This window comes from Lepus europaeus, chromosome 14 (genome assembly GCF_033115175.1).
Source record: "Lepus europaeus isolate LE1 chromosome 14, mLepTim1.pri, whole genome shotgun sequence".
Lineage (NCBI taxonomy): Eukaryota > Metazoa > Chordata > Mammalia > Lagomorpha > Leporidae > Lepus > Lepus europaeus.
The window spans coordinates 42,781,751-42,805,912 of record NC_084840.1 but is presented as its reverse complement, the minus strand read 5'-3'; the positions used below and the strand labels follow the sequence as shown (position 1 = coordinate 42,805,912).

Genomic DNA, 24,162 nt, shown 5'->3' with positions numbered 1-24,162 from the left:
CAAAATATGAACAATTGGGAGATGCTTTAACTCTGTCTGGCATATCACATTCATTCAGCTAATGCAATGATTTTATTCAAAATAGTCTATATTCCCTTTACTTGTAAATGTGTTTGATCAATCCCAGGTTTAAATATACCCCATCAAGCTTTGGTTTCTATTTATGGTAATGAAGATCAATATAGAGAGTTTAGAAATGAAATGCAAAAGACAGAATACTGGGGAAATGCCACATAAATCAAAGCATCTCTAAATGAAGTCATGTGGCAAATGGAAGGAATATAAACTGGAATAGTGGTAAAATGATGCAAGGCAAAAAGTTTAAGGAAATTCATAAAATTTACAAGATATGAGCAAAGACAAATCATTCTGTTAACTATGGTAGAATAAGAAAACCGGCAGTCCTCTCCATAATTCTACTGTGATGCTTTCCAAAATACTAGTAAGGTTTCCTATTTCTAATTAACTATGTACTAGAAATCCACTGTACTGTGACTCATGTGATTGTGTGGAATAGTAGAAAAGGCATTATGGACTTCAGCATAACAAAGCTTAAATATATGCTCATCATACACAAGTTTTAAAATCTTGCTCTGCTGGCGCCGTGGCTTAACAGGCTAATCCTCCGCCTAGTGGCGCCGGCACACCAGGTTCTAGTCCCGGTCGGGGCGCCGGATTCTGTCCCGGTTGCCCCTCTTCCAGGCCAGCTCTCTGCTATGGCCCGGGAAGGCAGTGGAGGATGGCCCAGGTGCTTGGGCCCTGCACCTCATGGGAGACCAGGAGAAGCTCCTGGCTTCAGATTGGCAAGATGTGCCGGCCGCAGCAGCCATTGGAGGGTGAACCAACGGCAAAGGAAGACCTTTCTCTCTGTCTCTCTCACTATCCACTCTGCCTCTCAAAAAAAAAAAAAAAAAAAAAAATCTTGCTCTCCTGCAATTCTATAATTTACTAATGTGTTGTCTCTAGAAATTTAGGGGGCTAGAGATGTGTAGGTGGGCCCCTGTGTATGTTTCTGGGTCAAGATTTTTCTTTTGCTAACTCTGGGCTGGCTTTCCTATTCCTTAGTTAGTGAACTCTAAGCAATGATAGCCAGGCACACTTTGACATTATTACTGGAAGCAGAGTCTGGTCCCGGTAGGAAGGCTAATGGCAATCATCCTGGTTGTTTATTTGTACTGAGAACCTACTATATGGCAAGTACTTTGCGTGTGTGAACTTATTTAATCCTCACAACTCCGTTTGACCTATGAAGAAACTGAGGTACAGATAAGTTAAATAATATCTTGAAGCTCACCCAGCCAGGACATGACGGATCTGGGATTTGAACACAGATCTAGGTTCTAAGCCCTAAACCTCACGATACTATGGTGCCTCACATGTCATCGTTATTTTGTTTTACTGCTGATGACATCTCCAGATCTCTTTGGTATTCTGATCATGGTATCTGTCTATCTCTTTGGACTTTTCTTTTTTCCTGTTATGCACCAACAGGACTCATTCTGGTTTGCAGAATATAGTGCCCTTAATGAATCATCAAGACGTCTATGGACATTTTGGGGGATTTTGTATGTGTGGGTCTCATTTTATTTTTTTTGACTCAATCCACCTAAATGAATAGATAGGGCATTTGACGTCGGCATACAGTTAAACAAGTCCTAGTGCTTAGCCACATTCACTAGAGGAAAAGAAACACACTGACCACATTGTTAAACACATCGTCTCTGTAAGTAAGAACAACTTCTCTCTGAACTTGCTTGCTGTCTGTTAGTTTGAAGTTAGGAAGATTTACCCATGTTTTATTCCTCCAGGGTACGAATACTGTGCAATTCAAGAATAATGAGAGAATTGTGTCAAATGAGGGGAAGCTCAGGGAATTATAGGGCAACCAAATCCACGTGGCCAAATCAAAGCCACAGTACTGATAATAAACATACACTTAATATCCATTGTTTAATTGACATGCTTGCAGGGGCAGCAATGACATGTCACAGTCCCATTGTGTCACTGTAAGGGGAAAGCATGCACACATGTGTTAAAAACTTGATGAACTCCTAACTCAGCAGTGGAACAATTACTTCACAGATTGGATTATTCTGAAGAGAATCAACAGCCCCATTCAGCCAGTGTATTTTGAGCTCTTCTGTGTGCTTGGGCTCTCTGCGAGGTGCTAGGGACACAGAAGTGAAGAAAGCACCATCTTTGTTCTCAAAGGGAGTCTAATGCACGGGTCTCTTCTCTGTTACAATACTCTATCTCTAAGTCTTGTGTGACGGTGTGGCCACATCGTGATCTAGATGGACAGCTTCCAAATGGCCCCCTCTGCTAAAGTCAAAGTGTCTTGGTGAAATCATATTGTCTTCTATTCTGAAATCCATGGAAATGTCAAGTTTACTGTTTTGCTCTCCTTGATAAAATATAGTATATGAACTAGTTGCTAGGTTACCACATAAAACACTGGCCCCAGCTGCAGTTGGGAAGAGCAGTTAGCAATTAAGTAAAGGAAATGACTAGTGGGTTTGAAACCCAACACATGGCCCATATACTTCTAAGCAAGGCAAGCATCTATGTTACTGAGGCAACTTTTATCACTAAGGAAGTAGTTTTGGTGACTCATGTTCACACAAAATGACTTACTTTAGAATCTGGGCATTCAGTAACCTTACCATTATGCTTTCTTTTCTTTGGACTAAACCAGATAAATTCATTTGGAAGACATTGGCTTATTATTTAGTAGCATATCATTCATTGGCTGCCTCATAGTTTGAAATTTACTGGACTTGTGGCTGACCAGAGTAAAAGGTTAGTGGTTGCTGGAATATATTGACATGTTAAAGGTACAACTAACAGGTTGTTTTCTAAGCAGAAATGTTTTATAATTTTTTGTCAAATATTTTATGTAATATAATAGTGTTATTTATAAGTAGTCATACTTTTGATACTTAAATTAGAATATGAAATATTTTATACTGTAACATAAAAATCTCTTATTTTTTTCCTAAAGAAATGAAAAATGGAATCAAAGTCTATGGAGGGCCACCTAGTGATGATAGTTACAATAATGAAGGAATCGTAAGAAAAATTCTTGCTAATTTCTCTCTTCTCATTTTCAGAATACCTGCCTGATGTTGCAACAGTGTTTGTTTATTGACAATTGACTTTTTATTTTTATTAAAAAATAGTACAGAAGTTTTAGGAAAAGTTAGCCGCATAAGGGTTATAGGTTGATAATATGTTCAGAGAACCATATGGAAAGAACTTACTATTGAAGAAAAAGCAAGACAGAAGCCAAGGCTCCCAGCTGACTTCTGAGTATCCTAGCTTGGGTTTCAGTTTTTCTTATATTCTTCATCATGCCAGGCTTCCATGTGATCAGCCCAGGGCTCAATGCTGTCCTGAAGCCATGCTATAAATTTCAAAAATTTTAGCTGTTTTCTTTTTGCTTCAATGTAATCCTTTTCTGTTTTTAATTTTGTGGCTGGAAAAACTTGAAAAAAGGCAATGAGTCATTGCAAACATTTCCTTTTTTCTGCAGATAGAATCCTGCAATGTGAGGCCAATGTACTGAGCACCATGTGTGCTGTGCATGAACTTTGGCATTTTCAGAGCTTTTCTGGAGGCACCTTCTAAGAGAACTTGTAGAGGGAGGTACTAGTGCAGTGATTCTCAAAGTGGTAGACAAAGTGATTCACAAGGTGTTACACGACTAGCAGGAGTATCCCCTAGGAATTTTTTAAAGAAATTATGTGAGTCAGCATCCTAGGCCAACTGAATTAGAAACTCTGGTGGGCAGGGGTGTGACAATTGGAGTTTGAATATGACTTCCAGGTGAATCTGAGGACCACTAGGCTAGTGTATCATTGGTACATGTGGCCATGTAGAACAGGAAGGTATAGTGGTTAGAGAAGGGGGAAATAAATGAGTCTTTGCTTGTGAGGGAGTGAAGAAGCCATAGAAAAGAATGCTTTCGCTTTTGCAATTCAAACAAGCAATACAGTTTAAAAGCCTGAGATTTAATTTGCAGAACTAATTGTTTGCATGAGTGTTTGTTTTCTCAGAGAGGAGCAACCCAGATGACTAAGTTACTGTGAAATATATGCTTGGTTTAGAAATTCTAGAATAATCTCTGCAGTGAGAAAACGCATGCCTTTCCATATTAGTCCATAAATTCAACTCAGGTTTGTAAAGTTCTGTAAGACTCTTGTATTCTGTTGGCTTGGCCAATTCATTTGTCTCTTGGGACACCATCTGACAACCATATGCATTCTGCTCTTCATGAATGATCTCATTGGAATGAAATGAGGGCTTTAATATGTGTAAGAGAATTTGTGAGGCTTTCTGATTACTGGAAAATGAGAACCATAAGGGTCAAGAACTATTAATGTAAAAACTGATGATAACGAAGTGTTTAGAAGATGATGCAAAAATGTACTGCTTGTTTCAATCTCTTTGATTTATGTGCTTTTCAATCCTGACTTAATCATGTAGAAGATGTTTGAATTTAAACAAATCATAGCTTTTGAAAGCTTTTAACCAAAAATATTGTGGTAAATCATGCCCACTCATGGGATTTTCATGAGAATAAAATTAGATGAAAATATCAAAATGCAGTTTCTAAAGATCGGGCTTTACCATTTTTAGATGTTCTTGTTATGATTGTTGCTATTTTATGTCTGGGTTGAGTTAGCTTCGTGGTTGTTGGTGTAATGACATCATCCAGGAGTTTGGAATAAATGTGTACCTCAGCAGATTTTATGATTACAAAGAAATAGCTGTGTTTATTTTTCTACTAATTCTCCTTCAGTGGAATGTTTCAATTTTCTCATGGAATGGGGGAGATCCACATATGTTTTATTAAAGCAAGCAAGTATGATATTTCATTGAACTGGGAGACAACATTTCATTCTTTCTTCCAGGGAAGAGTGGGGCACTGAGGAGTCAGATAATTGGGTTAGATCCCCAGTTTATCTATTTCTGATGATGTAACCATGGGAAAACCTCCTTTTCCTTTGCTGTAAAATGGGAGTGATAATAATAGAGTTGTGTGAAGATGAAGCGAGCAATGAATATAAAACACATGATAGAGTATCTTGCACAAAATAAACACTCAATCACTGTGAGTTATTGTTGTTATTATTATTAAATTATAGCATGAAGAGGAGAAAAAGGGACTGTGTCTAACAGTCAAGGGCAAGAGACAATAAGAAGACAAAGAAACAGTTACTAAGTGGCCTGATCACATTACAAATGAAAATTCAAGCAGTTTCCTGATCTGTCCCATTGAGAGTAAATGATTCTCCAATCACTGCAAATGAGAAAATGGATCATAGTAATAGATGTTACATCTCTTGTCTCCCTAGCTAGAATGTGCTGGAGCCATAGACAAAGCACGTCTTGATTTTCTCACTCCCCCTACTTAGGTGCCTCCCTTCCTCCTTCCCCATCTTGTTAAGGTTTCTTCAGGGTGAGAGGTCATACTGGCGAAGAGTTACAGGAGTATTTCTTACTTGGCCTTGTGTTTACATCTCTGGATTTGACATGTGTTTAAAACTAACCCTTTTCCTGGCAGATGCTTCTTTGGTGGAGACTTCTTACCACCAGGGATCTCTCTCTCTCTCTCTCTCCTGCTCCCCTGACATGCAGAAATACACATGTATTCCTTCCATAGTCCCCTGGGAGTCATTCTGGGTACACTGCTTTCCTCTTTTTGCCCTGGGACCTTCTCTGTGGGTGATCCCTTGAACAAGATCCAAGACAGCTCCCTCTTGCATAGTTCAGATGTCGTCCAAAGGAAATACTTGGACTCTCCAAACTTTTAGTTAAAGGGCTTCAATTTTAAATACACTGGTGTCTTTGGAAGCTCTTTGCATTAGGCTGGAGGTGAGGAGCAGACAGGCCCCCTCCTGTATTCCTTAGAGAAAGGTCAGTCCCTAGCATGCTAATAACTTTCTACAAAAATTCCCTTTTCATCTTGAATAACCTCCAACTCTTTATACCTTTGACATAGATAAGTGGTTGTGGGAGTTGTGTAACTCCTTCTGGAAGCTTCCTTTGGATGTTTTGCCTTATTCTTTTGTATTTCACTTTGGAATGTGTTTCTAGTGTTTTAGTACTTGAGCTAAAGCATACATTTTCATATCCTGTTGATACTACCCAGAAAAATTATCTGGACTTAGCAATTTTGAGCCAATTTGAAGATACTGGAGCAAAACTCAGAAAAGAAAAACAGGATACTTCTGAGCCTTTGCACACCACTGTAATTTAAACAAGGCATTTAGAGTAACAACATACAGGCAGTATAACAAAGTTGATGAAAAGATGGTGTGGTGGTGGGTAGCTGAACTGATCTGAAGCCAGGAGCCTGGAGCTTCTTCCGGGTCTCCCATGTGGCTGCAGGGGCCCAAGGAGTACTGCTTTCCCAGGCCACAGCAGAGAACTGGATCGGAAGTGGAGCAGCTGGGACTCAAACCGGCACCCATATGGGATGCCAGCGCTGCAGGCGCAGCTTTACCCCCTTTGCCACAGCGCCGGCCCCTCTCTTGTAGCTTTTAAATTTTCTTTTCTATATGTTTCTCTATTTCCTAAATTATGTATAAAGGACACAAATATTTATATATTAGCCAAAAAGAGAAAGAGTGGTCAGAAGTGAGACTCTTGGAGTTGGATTGAACTTCTAGTAGGCTAGGGTTTTCTAATGCATGTCTGTGGGCTCTTGTCACTTAGGGAGGTATTCAGAAATATGTTTTCCAAGTAGGGAACAAGTGCCAAAATGAAACTGCAGGTTGCAGTTTTTGGATTTTAAAACTGTGAACTCTACAGGGATACACAGCTGATGTTCTGTGTTGCATTCTTTCTCTACTCTCTTCTAGTAGTAGTTCTAAAATGAAAGGAGTAGAAAAGATAGGACATGCAGATTCTTCACATTCTTTCCTGACCAGAATCCTTAACTCCTGTGTGAAATTCTCCCTCAGAATCCATGACAACTCCTGGTTGTTTATTATTTGATAACTTTCAGACTTTTTTTTCCCTTCTAAACTGATGCTGTCTTCTTATTTCTCTTCTTTTAAAAATGTGATTATGTTTTTTGTAAATAAATATGTTAGCCATTTTGATTTTTGTAATACTGAGAAAAATCACATGAAGTTTCCTACTTTTTAATCTTTGTATAAAACTGAATATTAAAAAAGAAAATCTGATAATTCTAAAATGGCCTAATAAAATTTTAAACACTTACAGTGTTCTTTGACATTTCTAGCTCTGTATTATCTCATTTTGATATTATCCTATTAGTAAAATGTATGTATGCCATCTACTGAAATAGAGTCTATTTTAGTCACTTAGTATTTTCTGAGTGACTAAACATGCTACAAATCCCTTTGGGGAATTTAGACATTTTAAATTAGTGGTATTTACCTTAGATGGAAGTGAAATGCTCATAGGCTTGAACTGAAAGAAAAAGTTGCTAAAATAAGGGTTGATGGCCTCTGCATTCCAAGCCTGGAGCAAATTTTTGTGGAATAAGATGTGCTTGTGTGTTGTATTACTCTCACATAAGTGGTTTTGAAAGCTAAGGTAGATTTTAGCAATTTAAAATAAATGCAAAGGTTCTTGTTTTCTTATATTCAAGTGGAGGGAGTACATATAGTCATGGCAGAATTATGGAACTGTTATTACAGTTTAGTCATTTTTATCACTATTGGCTCATAACAGAATGATTCTGATACTATTGTATATCTAAACTAGTTTCTAACTAGTAAGGATACAATGAAAAATCCTTATATTTTATTTTTCTCTGGGCTTTAGTTTCTCAGTTTGATGACTGCAACAACTGAAAAGAAACGACTGTGAAGAGGAACAAGGAGTTTTGTGGGGGTGTTTGTGCATGTGTCTGTGTGTGTGTGCAGGCACTTCCTTTTCCTGGTGTTACTGGGTCTGCTTTGTGATGTAGTTGCCTCCAGGCAGCTCTGAATGCTCAGGTGAACCATTAGAGAAAAGAAAAGAGTAATAACAGCTCTCAGAGTCACTAAATTCTATTGCTACTATTCCCAGCTTGTGTCGTGATTTCCTCCCAGCAAAGCACAGAGGGCGTAACAGAAAACCACGAGGAACGGCATCTTGCTAGGTAGCATACCAACTAGACTCTGAAAACATATTTGGAAAATAATTCTGTTATTATAAAAGACTGGGTTATACCTTTTGACAAAAGTTGCCAGTAAGTAGGTGAAAACCAGTATTTATTGAGCTAGGTACATTACTGACGTGTGTGTGTATACATACAATAATAATACAGGCAACTACCTTGCTGGCAATATTATTAACTTCATAGGTGAAGAAACTGAGTCACGAAATTCATCTTAGTTCATGGAATTTTAAGAACCAGGTTCCTTGCACTGTCTCAAGCTATCTTTGCAGAGAATCTATTATAAATGTTAGTAACTAGTTTGTCAGCCTGTTCCTCCTTTGTGAAAGAATATTAACATTTTTAAAAAAGATTTATTTGACAGGCAGAGCGAGAGCGAGAGAGAGAGAGAGAGAGAGAGAAAGAGAGATGGAGATGTCTTCTGTCTGTTGGTTCACTCATGCACTCACGTAATTGCTGCGATAGCTACAGCTGGTCCAGGAACTCCGTCCAGGTCTCCCAAATAGATGGCAGAGGCCCAAGCACTTGGGTCATCATATGCTCCTTTCCCAAGCTCATTAGCAGAAAGCTGGATCAGAAGTAACAGATCAGCTGTTGCTCTAACTGGCACTCTGATACGGGATGCCAACATTTACAGGCAGTGGTTTAACCCACTGCTCCACAGTGCTAACCTCAGTTTTAACCATTTTGTCTGTGGCCTTTTAAACGGGTATTACCATATCTGTTTAGGTGTACTTTGCAGATCTCAAAAGTTTCCCTCAGTCCTCAATTGAGTCTGTTCTCAAGAAGTAACGTCTTCTGGCTCTAGGCTGCTTTAGTTTGGCTCCCTGGCTTGGCGTCTGCAGGTGTAGGTGCCTCACAGGCTTGGGCCAACTGAACCTACCCAGAAGCTTTTATACCACGTGATGGTATAGCCAGCTCTGAAAGAACTCGGAAAGAACCCAAGCTGGAATTCCCTGCTTTCCCACTAGCTGTGGAGTCAGACAAGATACTTACTCTATGCATCTCCATGTCTTCATCTCTAAACTTGGGGTTAGATGAAATCAGTGGTTTATAATCCAAGACCATAGTATGATTTAGAGGTAGTTGTGGTAGTCCATGGGATAAAGGAGGTTACCTGGAATTATTCTGGGCCTGTGTGGCTACTATCCATGCTTCAACAACAGAAAATGTGTGTGTGTGTGTGTGTGTTTAGACACAGTTTCTCTGTATTTCTCTGTGCCTCTGATTCCAAATGAAATTTTGCTTGGACAAAAAGTTCTGTCTCTATAAATAGTTTGAAAAATGCTGGACTAAATACTCCTCAAGTGTCCTTCCAGCTCTAATTCCCTGTGAGTGCATGAAAGCAGTTTTAAAGAAAGAATCCCACTATTTTTAGTTGAACTAAAACACAATCCTTAAAATTTGCTGCAAAGTATTGTTTCAAATTAGTCATTTCAAAAATAACCCCCAAGAGCAAAATTGATGTTAAAATCTATGATTGAACACTCTGAAATGGTAAAGTATAAAGTAAACTGCGTGATTTCTGTTTTTCAGTAGCAAATATATAATTAACTTTCCTTTGATTCTAATTTTTGAAAGCATTCTTTTTCTTCTTCGGAGGTAAGATAACAATATGGACAGTCAGAAGTCACCAAAATGTGCTTTGCAACAGAAAAGTACTACTCCGGAGACGTACCAGGAAGTTCATTTTCCACCTGTTCTTTCTCTCATAAAAGTTTATCATGTCACTGATACAACACAACTGCTGCCTCTGCTGCTGTTCCCGTGTGACAGTCCATAAGGAAGTGACTGGATACTAGAGAAAGAGAAGGAATGTTTGCTGCAAGATCTACTTTTACTTGAGTTTCTTTTACTACACATTTTGGACACTTATTTTAAAGCAGTGTTCAGTAGTTAAGCATTTCCGCACATTGCAGCACTGTTCATTGATTGATAGGCTATCCATCGATGTTAACTCCAGGAGACCAGCATTCTAGAGCAAGGCTGCCCAATAAAATTTTCTGTGATGAGCAATACTGTAGACCCCAGTCATGGATGGCCACTGAGTCCTTGAAATGTGCCTAGTGGAAGTGATTAACTAAATGTTTAATGCTCATTAAATTAATATGACTTAAATCACCAGGTATGAATACCCTATTGAGGGCTATAACTTTTTAGAGAATCAAAGAAATTAGTAAAATGGTATTCAACTGTTTTTTTGTTAACTATTGGCACTCTGATGGTCTGAAACAGATAATAGATTTTTACATTTTTAAAAAATTTTACAATGAAGATTTCTTCAGTTCCTAACACATGGATGATCCAGGAAGTGACTGGATGTATTACTTGGTCCTGTCTCACCTCCACCTTAGAGCTTCCAGTTCATGCATCCTAGTAAGGTCACTTCATCAATTGGTCTGGAGATAGCCAGATCTATAGATCCACCTTTCACAGCTATCCTGGTCATTCTGAGAGCAAAGAATTAGCATGTTTCTTCCTTACTATGTGAGCTGGCCTGATCCCTGACTATCTGTATTACCAGGCTGAGCACCCCTCTGCCATGCCTCTGAATTCCGGATGGTTCCTGAATCCTTCCCACAAGACCCGAGATCCCCTAAAGTCCCGAGAGACCTATGGCCATCTGGACTGCCCTATGGTGTGTTGACTAGTTTAGGGCCCAGGGTTCAGTTCTGGTATCTGAGATGGGCGTGGCAAGCTGGAGTGTGATCAACAGGTGAAGAGACTGGGGATGTGTGGCTTAGAGGCTGTCCTCACTGTTGTCACCCCTGCTCTAAGGAGGATGCATTCCAGGACTCCTAGGAGATGTCTGAAACAGCAGATAGTACTGAACTGTAATACCAAGTTTTCCCTATATACCCATATCTATGATAAAGTTTAATTCATAAATCAGGGATAGTATGAGATTATTAATAAGAGCTCCTAACAAAATAGAATAGTTATCACAATTACAGTAATAAAATTGCTAGCATCACTAGGCTTGCAAGTAGGTAAGATAAGGGATAGATGAACACAAGCACATTGATAGCCTCAGAGCCCATTAACAAAACGGGGCTATGAAGTGACAAATATGCCACTAGGGTGTATAGTGTGTAAACGCTGGATAAAGCGATGATTCGTGTCCAGTGGAACAGAGTAGGGCAGCTGAGGTTTCATCATAGTACCCAGAATGGTCCTCAATTTCAAATTTATAAATTGCTTATTTCTGGAGGTTTCCACTTGATATTTTTGGATCAGGGTGGACAAGAGGTGACTAAAGCTACAGAATGTGAAACTGCTCACATAGGGCACCTATTGTACATAGCTGCTATTTAATAAACAGACATTTATTTTTATTTTTCTAGGCACTGAGCTAAGTGCTTTTAATCCTTATTTCTTATAGCAACGACTTGCACTGATTTATAATATTTAGAAGTATCCTGAGGCTCGCAGAGGTTAAGTGGCTTTCTCCCAAGTCCTGTAGGTACAAATAGGCAAGATTGATTTCTGTCTACACTGTGGCTCTTGAGATTGCATTGTTTCTTTTAAATTAAAAATCCTTTTTTGAGAGGCAGAGAGGGAGGGAGGATGGGAGAGAGAAGGAGATAGAGAAAGAGAGTGTTCCTGTCTGCAGGTTCACTCCCAAAATGCTGCAATGGCTGAGGCTGAAGCTAGGTAGTTGGGAACTCAGTCCCGATCTCACGCATGGGTGGCAGGAGTCCAGCTACTTGAGACATCACTGCTGCCTTCCAGGGTGCACCTTGGCAGGAAGCTGGAATTAGGAGCCAGAGCTGGGAATAGAACCTAGGCACTCTGATATGGGAAGGGAACATCCTTTTCTTGAGCTCGCATTCTTAACCACACACAACACTATTCATTATAGAAAAGTTCCTTTAAATCAGTGTAGGAGAAATCTAAAAGGGACTGGATATCTGATGTTTCATATATGCTTTTATCTTCCAAGTGTTAGCATGCACTGAATATACTAAGGTCCAAATTTTGATATTTGTTTATATTTTCAAAACAGAGTTTTGAGTTTTTGTAAGCAGAATATAAGCACCATTGGCTGTATTACTGAAGATAACTATGGGACTTGAGAGCTTTTTTGCCCTTATGAATATTCAGAATTTGATTTGGGGAAAAGTAATCAAATACAGGTACTTACTTCCAGAATTCACAGAGAGATGGAATTAAAAATTTATTTTAGTACAAAAAAAGTGAAGTCCAGGCATTGATTTTTCCTAATACACATTTTCCAAGAACTTTTTGAAGGCCTCTCGTGTATTTTCTTTTTGTTCATCCTATCTTCCTCTTCAATTGTTCCTATTGTGCTGTCCCTTCCCAACCCTCCCCACTCTCCCCCATCACATAATTTGTGCTAGTGATGGGAAGACAGCACATACATAATCCAGAGGGGCCTAACTTTTACAGATGCTTCCATGAAGATAGTCATAAAGTAGTATTATGAAGAAAGTTTTCATTCTTGAACAACTACCCCACGTGAGGAAATTATACATAAAGATTGTACACAGACAACATGAAACTTGGACTAGGAAGAACAGAAACAACTGAATGACAGGAATAGGTGAGACCTGTTCTTCAGAAGACAAGGAAGACCGAGAAACAAATGATTCAGGGTTTCTGGCCTGGGAGTCTAGAAGGGAGCAGCTTCCATTGAATAAGGCTAGGAGGTTTCCAGCAAGGAACATAAGCACTGAGAACTGGAGAACGGGGAATGCCGAGCAGTTAATTGATAGCAGAGTTCAAAACAGGAGAGAAACCAAAGTTACGGCAGAAAAGTAAGGTTAGGACTACATTCCCCCAACCCTTAACTATGAAAGTGAAGGGCTTGTAATCAACCTTTGTGGGGATGGGGTTTTAGCCCCCTCCCTCTCAGGAAGTTGATATTTTTCATTAATTTTGCCACATGTGTATGTCTCTCCCTTACAAGGTAAGATCCTTGGTCATGTTTATTTCAATTTATGCTCTAATGCTGAACAGGTTCTAGATTTAATTAATTTATTGGCTGTTGACTATATAAATTGCCATGATTATTTAGCTCCCTTTATATATATATATATACATATATATGTATGTATGTATATATATATTTTTTTTGACAGGCAGAGTAAGAGGGAGACAGAGAGAAAGGTCTTCCTTCTGTTGGTTCACCCCCCAAATGGCCGTTACGGCTGGAGCTTTGCCAATCCGAAGACAGGAGCCAGGTACTTCCTCCTGGTCTCCCATGTGGGTGCAGGGCCCAAGCACTTGGGCCATCCTCCACTGCCTTCCCAGGCTACAGCGGAGAGCTGGACTGGAAGAGGAGCAACCGGGACAGAATCCGGCGCCCCAACCGGGACTAGAACCCAGGGTGCCAGCACCGCAGGTGGAGGATTAGCCTAGTGAGCTGCGGTGCTGGCCTCCCTTTATATTTAATATATTTTGTTATAGTAATTTATTATTGGTATTTATGGTAGTAATATTACATAATGGAAATGTTTATTTCATATATTATACAGATATAAGTGGTTATATGGTTTCCGTAAGTTGTGTAGGTTCAGGAGTACACTTGCTTAAAGCAGATACAAATGCTTTCCTTATAGATATTTCGATCTGAACAGATAATTAACAAGTCAAATTAGGACTCATTTTTTCAAAGAATAATCTACGGAATCTTGGAACTGGAATACCTTTGAGAATTATTCCGGGTTCCCCCTTCTTTTCCCTTTATTTAACAGGTGAGAAAACCCTGCTCATGCTAAGTCACACAACCAGATTCTCACAGTGCCAAAGCTAACACTCAGTTCCCTGGCATCTATCATGATTTCCTTCTTACCCAAACATAAAGCCAAAACATTTACAGTCCCACAAACATTTACAACTTAAACAGTTAATTTCATAGATCAAACCAAGATGGATCAGTCGATTTACATTTCAAAGACTTCTAGTTGTGGTACAGTAGGTTAAGCTGCCTTTTGTGATGCCCTCATCCCATATCCGCGGTTTGCTTCCAGTCTTAGCTGCCCTGCTTCGGATCCAGTTCCACACTCATGCACCTGGGAAGGCAGCAGGTGATGGTTAAGTACCTGGGGCTCTGCCACCCAAGTAGGAGACTTGGATGGGGTCCTGGCTCCTGGCCTCTGCCTGGCCCACGCCCAGCTTTTGGGCCATTCGGGTTGTGAACCAGTGCATGGAAAATCTCTCTGTCGCCCTGCCTGTCACACAAATAAATAATAAATCTTAGGGGCCCATAGATCTAGATGATTTTCAGAGTAATCCCGTAGGGGTGTTTTTTCAAGCGGCTACTAATTACAGCAATCACCTAAATTACTAGCACCCACTGAGGGCTCCTCTGGGTTTGTGCTGGCTGACTCTGGGACCTTCTCCTGGAAAGCCATTCGTCTGACTTACGTAAGCCCAGGCACACGCACACCAACGACCTGGTATGTGCTCAGTAGTAAAAAGAATGTTCGATTTAGGCTTCCAAGGACAGAAAGGCAGCCTGCCTGGAAAACAGCTTTTTCTGGATTCTAACCACTTTGAAAACAAGGCCAGTGGTGATCTCTCTACTGAACTCCGAATTGAATTTCTCTTCCTCGAATGGCCTTCCTGCAAATCAGGCTTCACTTGAGAGCCCTTTTTGTTTCCTATCTTTTGTTCCCTTTCAGCCCCCTACCAGCGCTCCCCAGGCCCCACACAGCGCTGTAAAAGCCCTGACCTGGAGAGGCAGGAAGGGGGCGGGCGGGCAGGCGCGGAGGGGGGCGGGTACTGAAACGCTGCGGAACCAAAGGCGGAGGGAACGGGGCGGACGGAGCGAAAAGAGCGAAGGACCGGCAGGCCTAGCTCTGAGGCGGCGGCGGCAAGAGAATGGAGGCCCTGCGAGTCCTGGAGCTGTATAGCGGCATCGGCGGCATGCACCACGCGCTGAAAGGTGAGACACGACCTAGCGCTTCCTTCTCTATCAGCTCCGGGGCGTTCACTCGAGCACTGGTGCCCGAGAGGGGTGGAGCGGCGAGACGCTAGGGGCGGAGACGAGCGAGCGCGCGGGGTGGGGTGGGCCCCGTTGTCCTGGAAACCGCCCCAGCGCGCCGCCTTCTTCCACCCCTGTGGGCTGGCTCGTCTTCCCGGCCTCGAGCTTTGTCCCGAGGGCCTTCAAGGCCTAGTTCGTGAGTCAAGAATCATAAGGCTGTGAAGTCAAACAAGAGTGGTACCACAAAGCTGGGGGAGGGGGCGAGCTCCCCGCCGACGGCCCAGCCCCGCTTCTAAGTTTGCGGTCGCGGAGAAGCCTGGTGCTGGTCCAGGACCCAGGAGGACGTCCCGGCGGGGCGGGAGCTGGCCTGGGTGGGCTGGCCAGGGAGAGACGGGTGTCGAAAGGGGTAACTACAGTTCCTGAGAGAAGTTTGCAAGCATTAAATAGGAGTGTATGGGGAAGCAGAGAGGGAGATCGTGGTGAAGTGTGATGGTTGGAAAGACACATCCTGTCTTCTGTAGTTCTACGTTTAGTTGCCTGAGAGGAGTTGGAACTTGAGTTTAAACTTTGTTACGTGTGACCTTGGGCTAGTTAGTTACTTAACCTTTAAGAATGTTTTCTGGTTTTAAAGTGTGAGAGGCGGCACTTCCGGGGACGGATGATGAGAATGAAATATAAGAAGTAGAAAGTGCTCATTACTACCTAGTACACTGTAGCCACTCAGTACTGCAAATTATTATCACAATTACTTTTTATGTATCTGTTTCGTCTTGGCGTTTTTACTTTCCTGGATGCTAACTTGGAACTGGAATGTTTGTTTTTGGTGGTACTCAAAAAATTGTTGGAGATCCTGTTCTGCGCCAGGTACTGCGCCAGTCACAGAGGATGTGGAATGACAAATAGACTATGAACATGTGGATTTATTCTTAAATTGCTAAGACAACCACTAACTGAAACTTACCTGCTTCCTTTTTTAGTACCAAGAGTAACAAGAGACTAACACTGTTAAGATACAGACCATACTTAATGGGTTGAGCATGTTTTTTGAGCAGAATATTTGAGTTTTGATTCTAGACTGTTAGTGAATATTAAAATTTTACTACTTGTTGGTTTTCTGTGTTGATTTCTCACATTAAAACCACATGAAAACAAACCAAAAACTTCAATACTGTTTGCTCTGTTAATTTTGTAAGATTGTGTAATGTCAGCATTTTCCCCTATCTTGAAGCCCCTTAAGAATAAGACCTTAAAAGTTTCTTAGTACTTTTTCATAAGTTGTGATTCATCCACTTCTTAGATGTTGAATAGATTGTTACTTACTTTTTAACAAGGACAGTGTGAAACAGCAATTATATCCTTGAGCATAAATTCTGACTTTCTCTTTTAAGTGTTTTCTAAAAGTCAAACTGATTTGTTGACCAGTAAGATTCACTGTGTGCCAGTTACTAAGTAAAAAATAGAATTGCTTAAGCCCTTTGATAGATAAAATAGTATATTACTTTTCAGAGGTTTGTGAATGCCTCCCTCATCTACACATTCATCAGGATTACATACTACCTATTATTTTTTAAAAGATGTATTCATTTATTTGAAAGGCATAGTGACAGGGAAAGACCTTCCATATGTTAATGTATTTCTCAAATGACAGCACACCCGGTGCTGGCCCAGGATGAAGTCAGAAGCCAGGAACTCCATCTGGGTCTTCCATGTTTGTGGCAGGAAGTCAAGCACTTGATCCGTTATCCACTGCTTCCCAGGCACATTGGCAGGGACCTAGATCAGAAGCTCAGTAGCTGGACTTGAGCCTGCGCTCCAGAGTAGGATGCAGGCCTCTCGTGTGGTGGCTTAAACTGCTGCACCACAACACCCATTCTGATATTAGCTATTTTAACATTTGCTAATTTGATGAGAGACATTATGTTATTTTAACTAAGTGTATTTTTACTAATGAAACAATTAGATATTTTCTTTCATACTAGCAATGCAACTTGAATTTATATGCATTTTTCTATTACCACTGCTACTATCCTACTGTCATCATTTCCTAAGTGCTCTTATCGCTTCCACTCTGCCTTCCTATTCCTTCTATTATCCACATAGCAAGCAGAGTGATCTTTTGTAAACCAGATCATATCACTTCCCTGCTGAATAAATGATTTCCCTTTGAGACTAGAATTATGGTCCCATCTTGGTAACAGACCTGTGCAATCCAGTGTCTGGCTGCCTCTTCAGTTGTGTCTGTCACTGTCACCCTGTTTCTCTTGCCTGGGTTCTCTGTTCTGCATCTCTGTTTCTCAAACATTCCTACTTCCTTCTGTGTTCTGGTCTTTCCTTTTGTTATTGTCTCCACCCAGAGTGCTATAACCTTGGAATTTTCCCCTCTAACATGTTTTCACCTTTCATATCTTGGTTTATATGTGGCCACTTCAGAGAGGCCTTCCCTGGTTGACCCTGTAATCCAAAGAAGCTATCCTGCCTTCCCTACATCTCCATGCCCTCATATTTTGGTTTGTGGTCTACATATTATGGTTATTGAATATTTTTAAAAAGTTATTTTTAAGTGGTACATAAAAGTTATACATATTTATGAAGTGTTTTGAGACATGTATGCATTTGTGTGATGTTCAATTCAGGGTAAACTTAACTATTTCCTCAAACATTTGCCCTCTATTGGACAAAATGTTCAAAATTCTCTCCCAGCTTTTTTTTTTTTTTTAAGATTTATTTATTTGAAAGTCAGTTACACAGAGAGAGGAGAGGCAGAGAAAGAGAGAGAGAGAGGGAGAGAGAGAGAGGTCTTCCGTCTGATGGTTCACTCCCCAACTGGCTACAGTGGCCGGAACTGTGCCGATCCGAAGCCAGGAGCCAGGACCTTCTTCCGGGTCTCCCACTTGGGGCCCAAGGACTTGGGCCATCTTCTACTGCTTTCCCAGGCTATAGCAGAGAGCTGGATCGGAAGTGGAGCAGCTGGGTCTTGAACTGGCACCCATATGGGATGCCGGCGCCTCAGGTCAGGGCGTTATCTGTTATGCCACAATGCCAGCCCTTCTCCTAGCTTTTTTAAAAATGCATATATATATATATATATGCACATATATATGTATATGTATATAGTATATTAATTGTTGTCAGTAGTCACCTACTGTACAGCAGGACACCAGAACTTATTTCTCCTATCTAACTATAGTGTAGTCATGTAAATCAACCTTTCCCCATCTCTTTCCTTCCGTAGCCACTGACAATTACTATTATACTTTTAACTTCTATGAGATCACTTTTTCTTAGGAACAATCTGTATTGTGGTAATAAAATGGTCATTGAGTTTGGGGCAAATCTATTCTGTTGGTAAATAAATATACTTTAGGCCGGCTCACATTTCACATTTCAGTGAGATCATGTGATTCTTGTTTTCCATGCTTGGCTTGTTTCCCTTAATGACTCCAAGTTCCATTATTGCAAATGACACAAATAAACACAATTTCATCCTTTTTTATGGCTGAGTAGTACTACATCGTGTGTATGTACCACAGTTTCTTTATCCATTCACCACTGAGTGCAAACTTAGGTTGTTTCCACTTCTTGACTAATATGAATAGCACTGCAATAAACCTGAGAGCTCAAATGTCTATTTGACAGACTGATTTCATTTCCCTTGGAAATACATACCCAATAGTGGGATTACTGGATTATATGGTAATTCTGTTTTTAGATTTTGAGGAACCTTCCTTCTGTTTTCTACAATGGCTGTACTAGTTTACATCCCTGCCAGTGGTTTGCAGTTCCTTTTTCTCCACTTGTTGCCCATGTGTGTTGTCTTTTGTCTTCTTGATAATAGCTGATCTAACTGGAGTGAGGTGATAACTCATTGTGGTTTCCATTTTTATTTCCCTGATGATTTGTGGTGTTGGGAATCTTTTCACATACCTGTCGGTCATTTGTAAGTCTTCCTCTGAGAAATATGTGTTCGGTTCTATTGCCTGTTATTTGTATTTTTACTGTTGGGTTGTTTAAGTTCAGCACATTACTAAATTTTAATAATTATAAAAGTATATGTATATATATATTTTTTTGACAGGCAGAGTTAGACAGTAGAGAGAGAGAGACAGAGAGAAAGGTCTTCCTTTTTCCATTGATTCATCTCCCAAATGGCCGCTATGGCCGATGCACTGCGCTGATCCGAAGCCAGGAGCCAGGTGCTTCCTCCTGGTCTCCCATGCGGGTGCAGGGCCATCCTCCACTGCACTCCCGGGCCACAGCAGAGAGCTGGACTGGAACCCAGGGTGCTGGCGCTGCAGCCGGAGGATTAGCCAGGTGAGCCGCAGCGCCGGCCTAAAGTATATTTATTTACCAACAGAATAGATTTACCCCAAACTCAATGACCATTTTATTACCACAATACAGATTGTTCATTCTTATCACTACATGCAATATGCTATTGCAGTGTTGCAGTCAGTACATAGCTGCTTCTATTTTTTTAAAAGATTTATTTTTATTTTATTTGAAAGAGTTACAGAGAGAGCTAGAGCGAGAGCGAGAGAGAGAGAGAGAGAGAGGTCTTCCATCTGCTGGTTTATTCCCCAGATGACTGCAATGGTCAGAGCTGAGCTGATCTGAAGCCAGGAGCCAGGAGCTTCCTCCAGGTCTCTCACGCGAATGCAGGGGCCAAGGACTTGGGCCATCTGCTGCTTTCCCAGGCCATAGCAGAGAGCTGGATCAGAAGTGAAGCAGCCAGGACTTGAACCTGCACCATATGGGCTGCCAGTGCAGAAGGCTGGGGCTTTAACCCACCTGCTCCTTCTTCTATGTTTTCTAAATTTCATTTAACTTTTTTTTTTAAATCTTTATGCCCTTTTATTTCCATAATACACATCTTGTCCCTTTCTTTTTTGTTCCTATACAATTTATAGCACAGTACCATGCTGTGACTGCTTCTCTGTAGATGACTGTTGAGTTTATTATTATTATTATTATTTTTACTTTTGACAGGCAGAGTGGACAGTGAGAGAGAGACAGAGAGAAAGGTCTTCCTTTGCCATTGGTTCACCCTCCAATGGCCACTGCGGCCAGCGCACCGCACTGATCCGATGGCAGGAACCAGGTACTTCTCCTGGTCTCCCATGGGGTGCAGGGCCCAAGCACTTGGGCCATCCTCCACTGCACTCCCGGGCCACAGCAGAGAGCTGGCCTGGAAGAGGGGCAACCGGGACAGGATCGGTGCCCGGACCGGGACTAGAACCTGGTGTGCCAGCGCCGCAAGGTGGAGGATTAGCCTAGTGAGCCACGGCGCCGGACAAGTTTATTATTGAATAGATACTCATTCTACTATCACTTAGATAAACCCATAGTTTGCTTAGTACAAATTCTTTTCTTTTTTGAATCTTGTACAATGCAGAATACACTCTCTAGCCGAATAGCAGAAGAAATACTAAAAGATACTTGGAAGTTCACAAATCTGTTGGACCTTGCAGGTTAGGTCATCAGGAGCACCACCGAAACTACACTGGATATTGCTGCAGTGCAGTCTAACACTGACACCGCAGCTGTGCCAGCGGTGCTGGGGACTGGATGCCAGAAGGGCCATCACAGTTTTCCCCTGGGAGGTCGATACCTATACCAGCTATCCCATCAAAAAGATGAATTTTCTCATTGGCTTCCTCGCATTGCTACTTCTGTTTCAAGTCTTCTGTAGATGCAGTGGTTATTGGGCACTAGATCCCATTGCCAGACAAAGGAAGCTGGGAAAGTGAGTTCTGAATTTGGTTTTGGGAAGGAAGGATTCATAATGTAGTCAGATTTCCAAATATAGTCAAGATTGGCAGGCATTCTAGATGACTACAGGCATAACAAGTATTATATTCTTTTAAAAGAAAAATTATTTGTTTATTTGAGAGAGAGAGACTGATCTCCTGGTTCACTTGCCAAATGCCAGCAACAGCTGGGGCTAGGACAGTCTGAATCCAGAAGTCGGGAACTCAGTCCAGGTATCTCTGTAGGTGACAGGGACCTAACTGAACCGTCATTGTCTCTCATAGTGCAAATTAGCTGGGAGCTGGAATTGGGATGGAGCCAAGGACTTGAACTCAGGTATTCCAATACAGGATTTGGGTGTCCCAAATAGTATGTTAACTGTTCCGCCAATTCCTTCCCTGCCCATCACGTTCTTTAATATGTATGGCTCCTGTACAGGAACTACTTATGTGTGCTTCAGTGTTATTTGTTAGGTTTTGGCTAATGCGATGTTTCAAATGAAAATACTTCTCTTCAGAAAGCAGTGGAAGAGGTTGTATCATGAGCTACATGCAGGTTATCAGGAGAGCCTGCAAGGACACTTGCAAATTTAAGCAAATAAATTTTTCTCATTTTAAAATGCAATGGCAGGAGAAGAGTGGAATGTGGTTGAAGGTGGACAGTAAAGGGAAGCTCCAGCGGGATGACTGTTTGCTGGATAGTCAGATGTTAGAAGTCCAAAAGCAAAAGGCCTGCTTTGTCAAGTAATTTCTAAAGGTCTTCCAGTGTTGAATTTGAGTTTTAGCTCCATAATACTTAACCCTGCTTAGAAAGAATTTCTCAGCCTAGATATTTTTCTGTTAAGATGTTAAGCTTCTCATTTGTCAGTTTACTCATTTTTCTGAATCTCTTTTGCCTTTAGTCCTCATAAACTTATCTGCCAAGTTGAGACTCTACCAAACCCCTCGTAATTAGGTGTTTGTAACTGAATCCAGTGACAAACTGTTTTCCAGGTAGATGTGAATGTCACCTAAGGATATTTTTAAAGGCATCAGTTATAAATGGAATTTGAATTATTTAACTTTTTATCCTTTATATTTGCCTTTGGGATTGTAAAATTTTTCTTTTTATGACTATTTTCCCATAGTTACTCATATAACTTACCAGATTTAAAATGAAGCAAGGTAAAAACTTGGACCTATTTAAAAACATTCAGCATTTGTTCTCTGGTATTTGTAGAAATTAGCAGTTTGTCTTTTTTCTTAACTTGAAATGCGAAGAAGAAATATGTCAGATGTGTCATTAAGTAAAGGGGAATTCTAACTTCCCTTTGGGTGACTGAATTACCTATCTTTTATGTGGTGAATAATGAATGCTTACTTCATTGCACAATATTCATTATTGTATTCCACAGAACACAGCACTTCCTCAGTGCCAGTGAATAGATGGCTTATTAAGTTTGTTTTAGAACCTATCTATTGATTATTTCTAGAGGGCTGAATCAATAGTTTCCCTTGTTCTAATTCTTAACAAATTGAGCAATAAGAGAGTAAGGCAAATAGGAAGTAAAAAATCTGCATCATTTTTATTATATTTATTATCACTAAAGATTGATTTGGAGGATGTGGTTTAGTGAGAAGGTCCAATGGGTCAGCTAATATTGAACCAGAGAATTAGGCAGCATGTCTTATAGGCAAAGCTGGAGGAACCACACAGAGCATATATTCCCAAGAGGAAGCATATATACTTCCTAAGAGGAAGATGGTTAGAGCTGAACCAAGCTTACCCAGTTTATTCTTCCAAAGTAACCAATTATAGAAGCCACTTTTCCTTCCTTGAAAGAGAAAGTAAAGGGAAGGGTGAGGGAGATTAAAATGAATGGAAATCACTCACTTTGAAGAAATATCAGTAGTGGTCTAGTAGTCAACTTTGCAACACTGTAAAGAAATAGCCGAGGCAGCCTAACTTTATAAAGTAAAGAGGCTTATTTTGGCTCATGATTCTGGAAATTTACAGTCTAAGAATAGGTGAGCTGCACTGGTTTAGGCTCTGATGATGGCATTCTGGCTGACAGAGTCCTGAGGTCTCATAGGGCATCACATGGCAAGAGACCAGGAGCTCATACATTTGACTGTATTGATGTAGTCCTTATAGAGCCAATAGGATTTAATCATGGGTCCTACTTTCTCACTGTATGACATTGGGCAAAAACCAAGCTTTTCTTTTCCTCAGGTTCTTCTATTATTGCCCACTATAGAGGGCAACAATAGTTCTTACTTATCAAAGGGAGGTTATGAGATTATGTAAATTAATTTTTGGAAAAAGTGCTTAGAAGATAAAGTACTTGGCCGGCGCCGCAGCTCAATAGGCTTAACCCTCCACCTGCGGCGCCGGCACACCAGGTTCTAGTCCTGGTCGGGGTGTCGGATTCTGTTCCGGTTGCTCCTCTTCCAGTCCAGCTCTCTGCTGTGGCCCGGGAGTGCAGTGGAGGATGGCCCAAGTCACTGGGTCCTGCACCCCATGGGAGACCAGGAGAAGCACCTGGCTCCTGGCTTCGGATCAGTGTGGTGCGCTGGCCAAGCGGCCACTGGGAAGTGAACCAACAGAAAAGGAAGACCTTTCTCTCTTTCTCTCTCTCATTGTCCACTCTGCCTGTCAAAAAAAAAAAAAAAAAGATAAAGTACTCAATAAATACAGGCAACTCATTTTACAAATTTTAAAGTTATAGAAAGTTACTACATGTTATGAAAATGACCTCTAGAAAAATTGATTATTAAATATTTGATATTGTCAAGGAGGTTTCTGCTGAGTTTTTAAACAAGATTTATTTATTTATTTATTTTTATTTATTTGAAAGAGTTGCAGAGAGAGGTAAAGGCAGAGAGAGAGTGAGGTCTTCCATCGCTGGTTCACTCCCCAAATGGCTGCAATGGCTGGAGCTGAGCCTATCCAGAGCCAGGAGTTCTCATGGGCCTCCCACGTGGGTGCAGGGGCCCAAGCACTTGGGCTTTCATCCACTGATTTCCCAGGCACGTTAGCAGGGAGTTGGATTGGAAATGGAGCATCTGGGGCTTGAACCAGCACCCATATGGGATGCTGCAGGCCTGGGCTTTAACCTGTTGTGCCACAGTGTTGTCCCCTGAATTTTTTAAAAAAGATTTACTTGGGGTCCAGCGCTGTGGCATAGTGGGTAAAGCTGCTGCCTGCAGTGCTGGCATCCCATATGAGCACTGGTTCGAGTCCTGGATGCTGCACTTCCGATTTAGCTCTCTGCTATGGCCTGGGAAAGCAGTAGAAGATGGCTGAAGTCCTTGGGCCCCTGCACCATGTGGAGACCTGGAAGAAGCTC

The 24,162-nt window shown here is 41.1% G+C and overlaps 1 protein-coding gene across 3 annotated transcripts in view; it reads left to right on the top strand.

The window, feature by feature from the left end:
• TRDMT1 (tRNA aspartic acid methyltransferase 1) overlaps window positions 1-24,162 on the top strand; it is an 81,862-nt gene that overhangs the window by 6,953 nt on the left and 50,747 nt on the right. Inside the window, exon 1 of one of the 3 annotated variants that reach the window (XM_062210517.1) lies at window positions 14,928-15,047. The exons of 1 other annotated variant lie outside the window; for it this stretch is intronic. In XM_062210517.1, coding sequence (XP_062066501.1) covers window positions 14,984-15,047 — 64 coding nt within the window. In that variant the 5' untranslated portion in view covers window positions 14,928-14,983. Of the gene's footprint in view, window positions 1-14,927; window positions 15,048-24,162 lie in introns of those variants that run through there. One more of the 3 variants, XM_062210519.1, reaches the window with a different exon arrangement.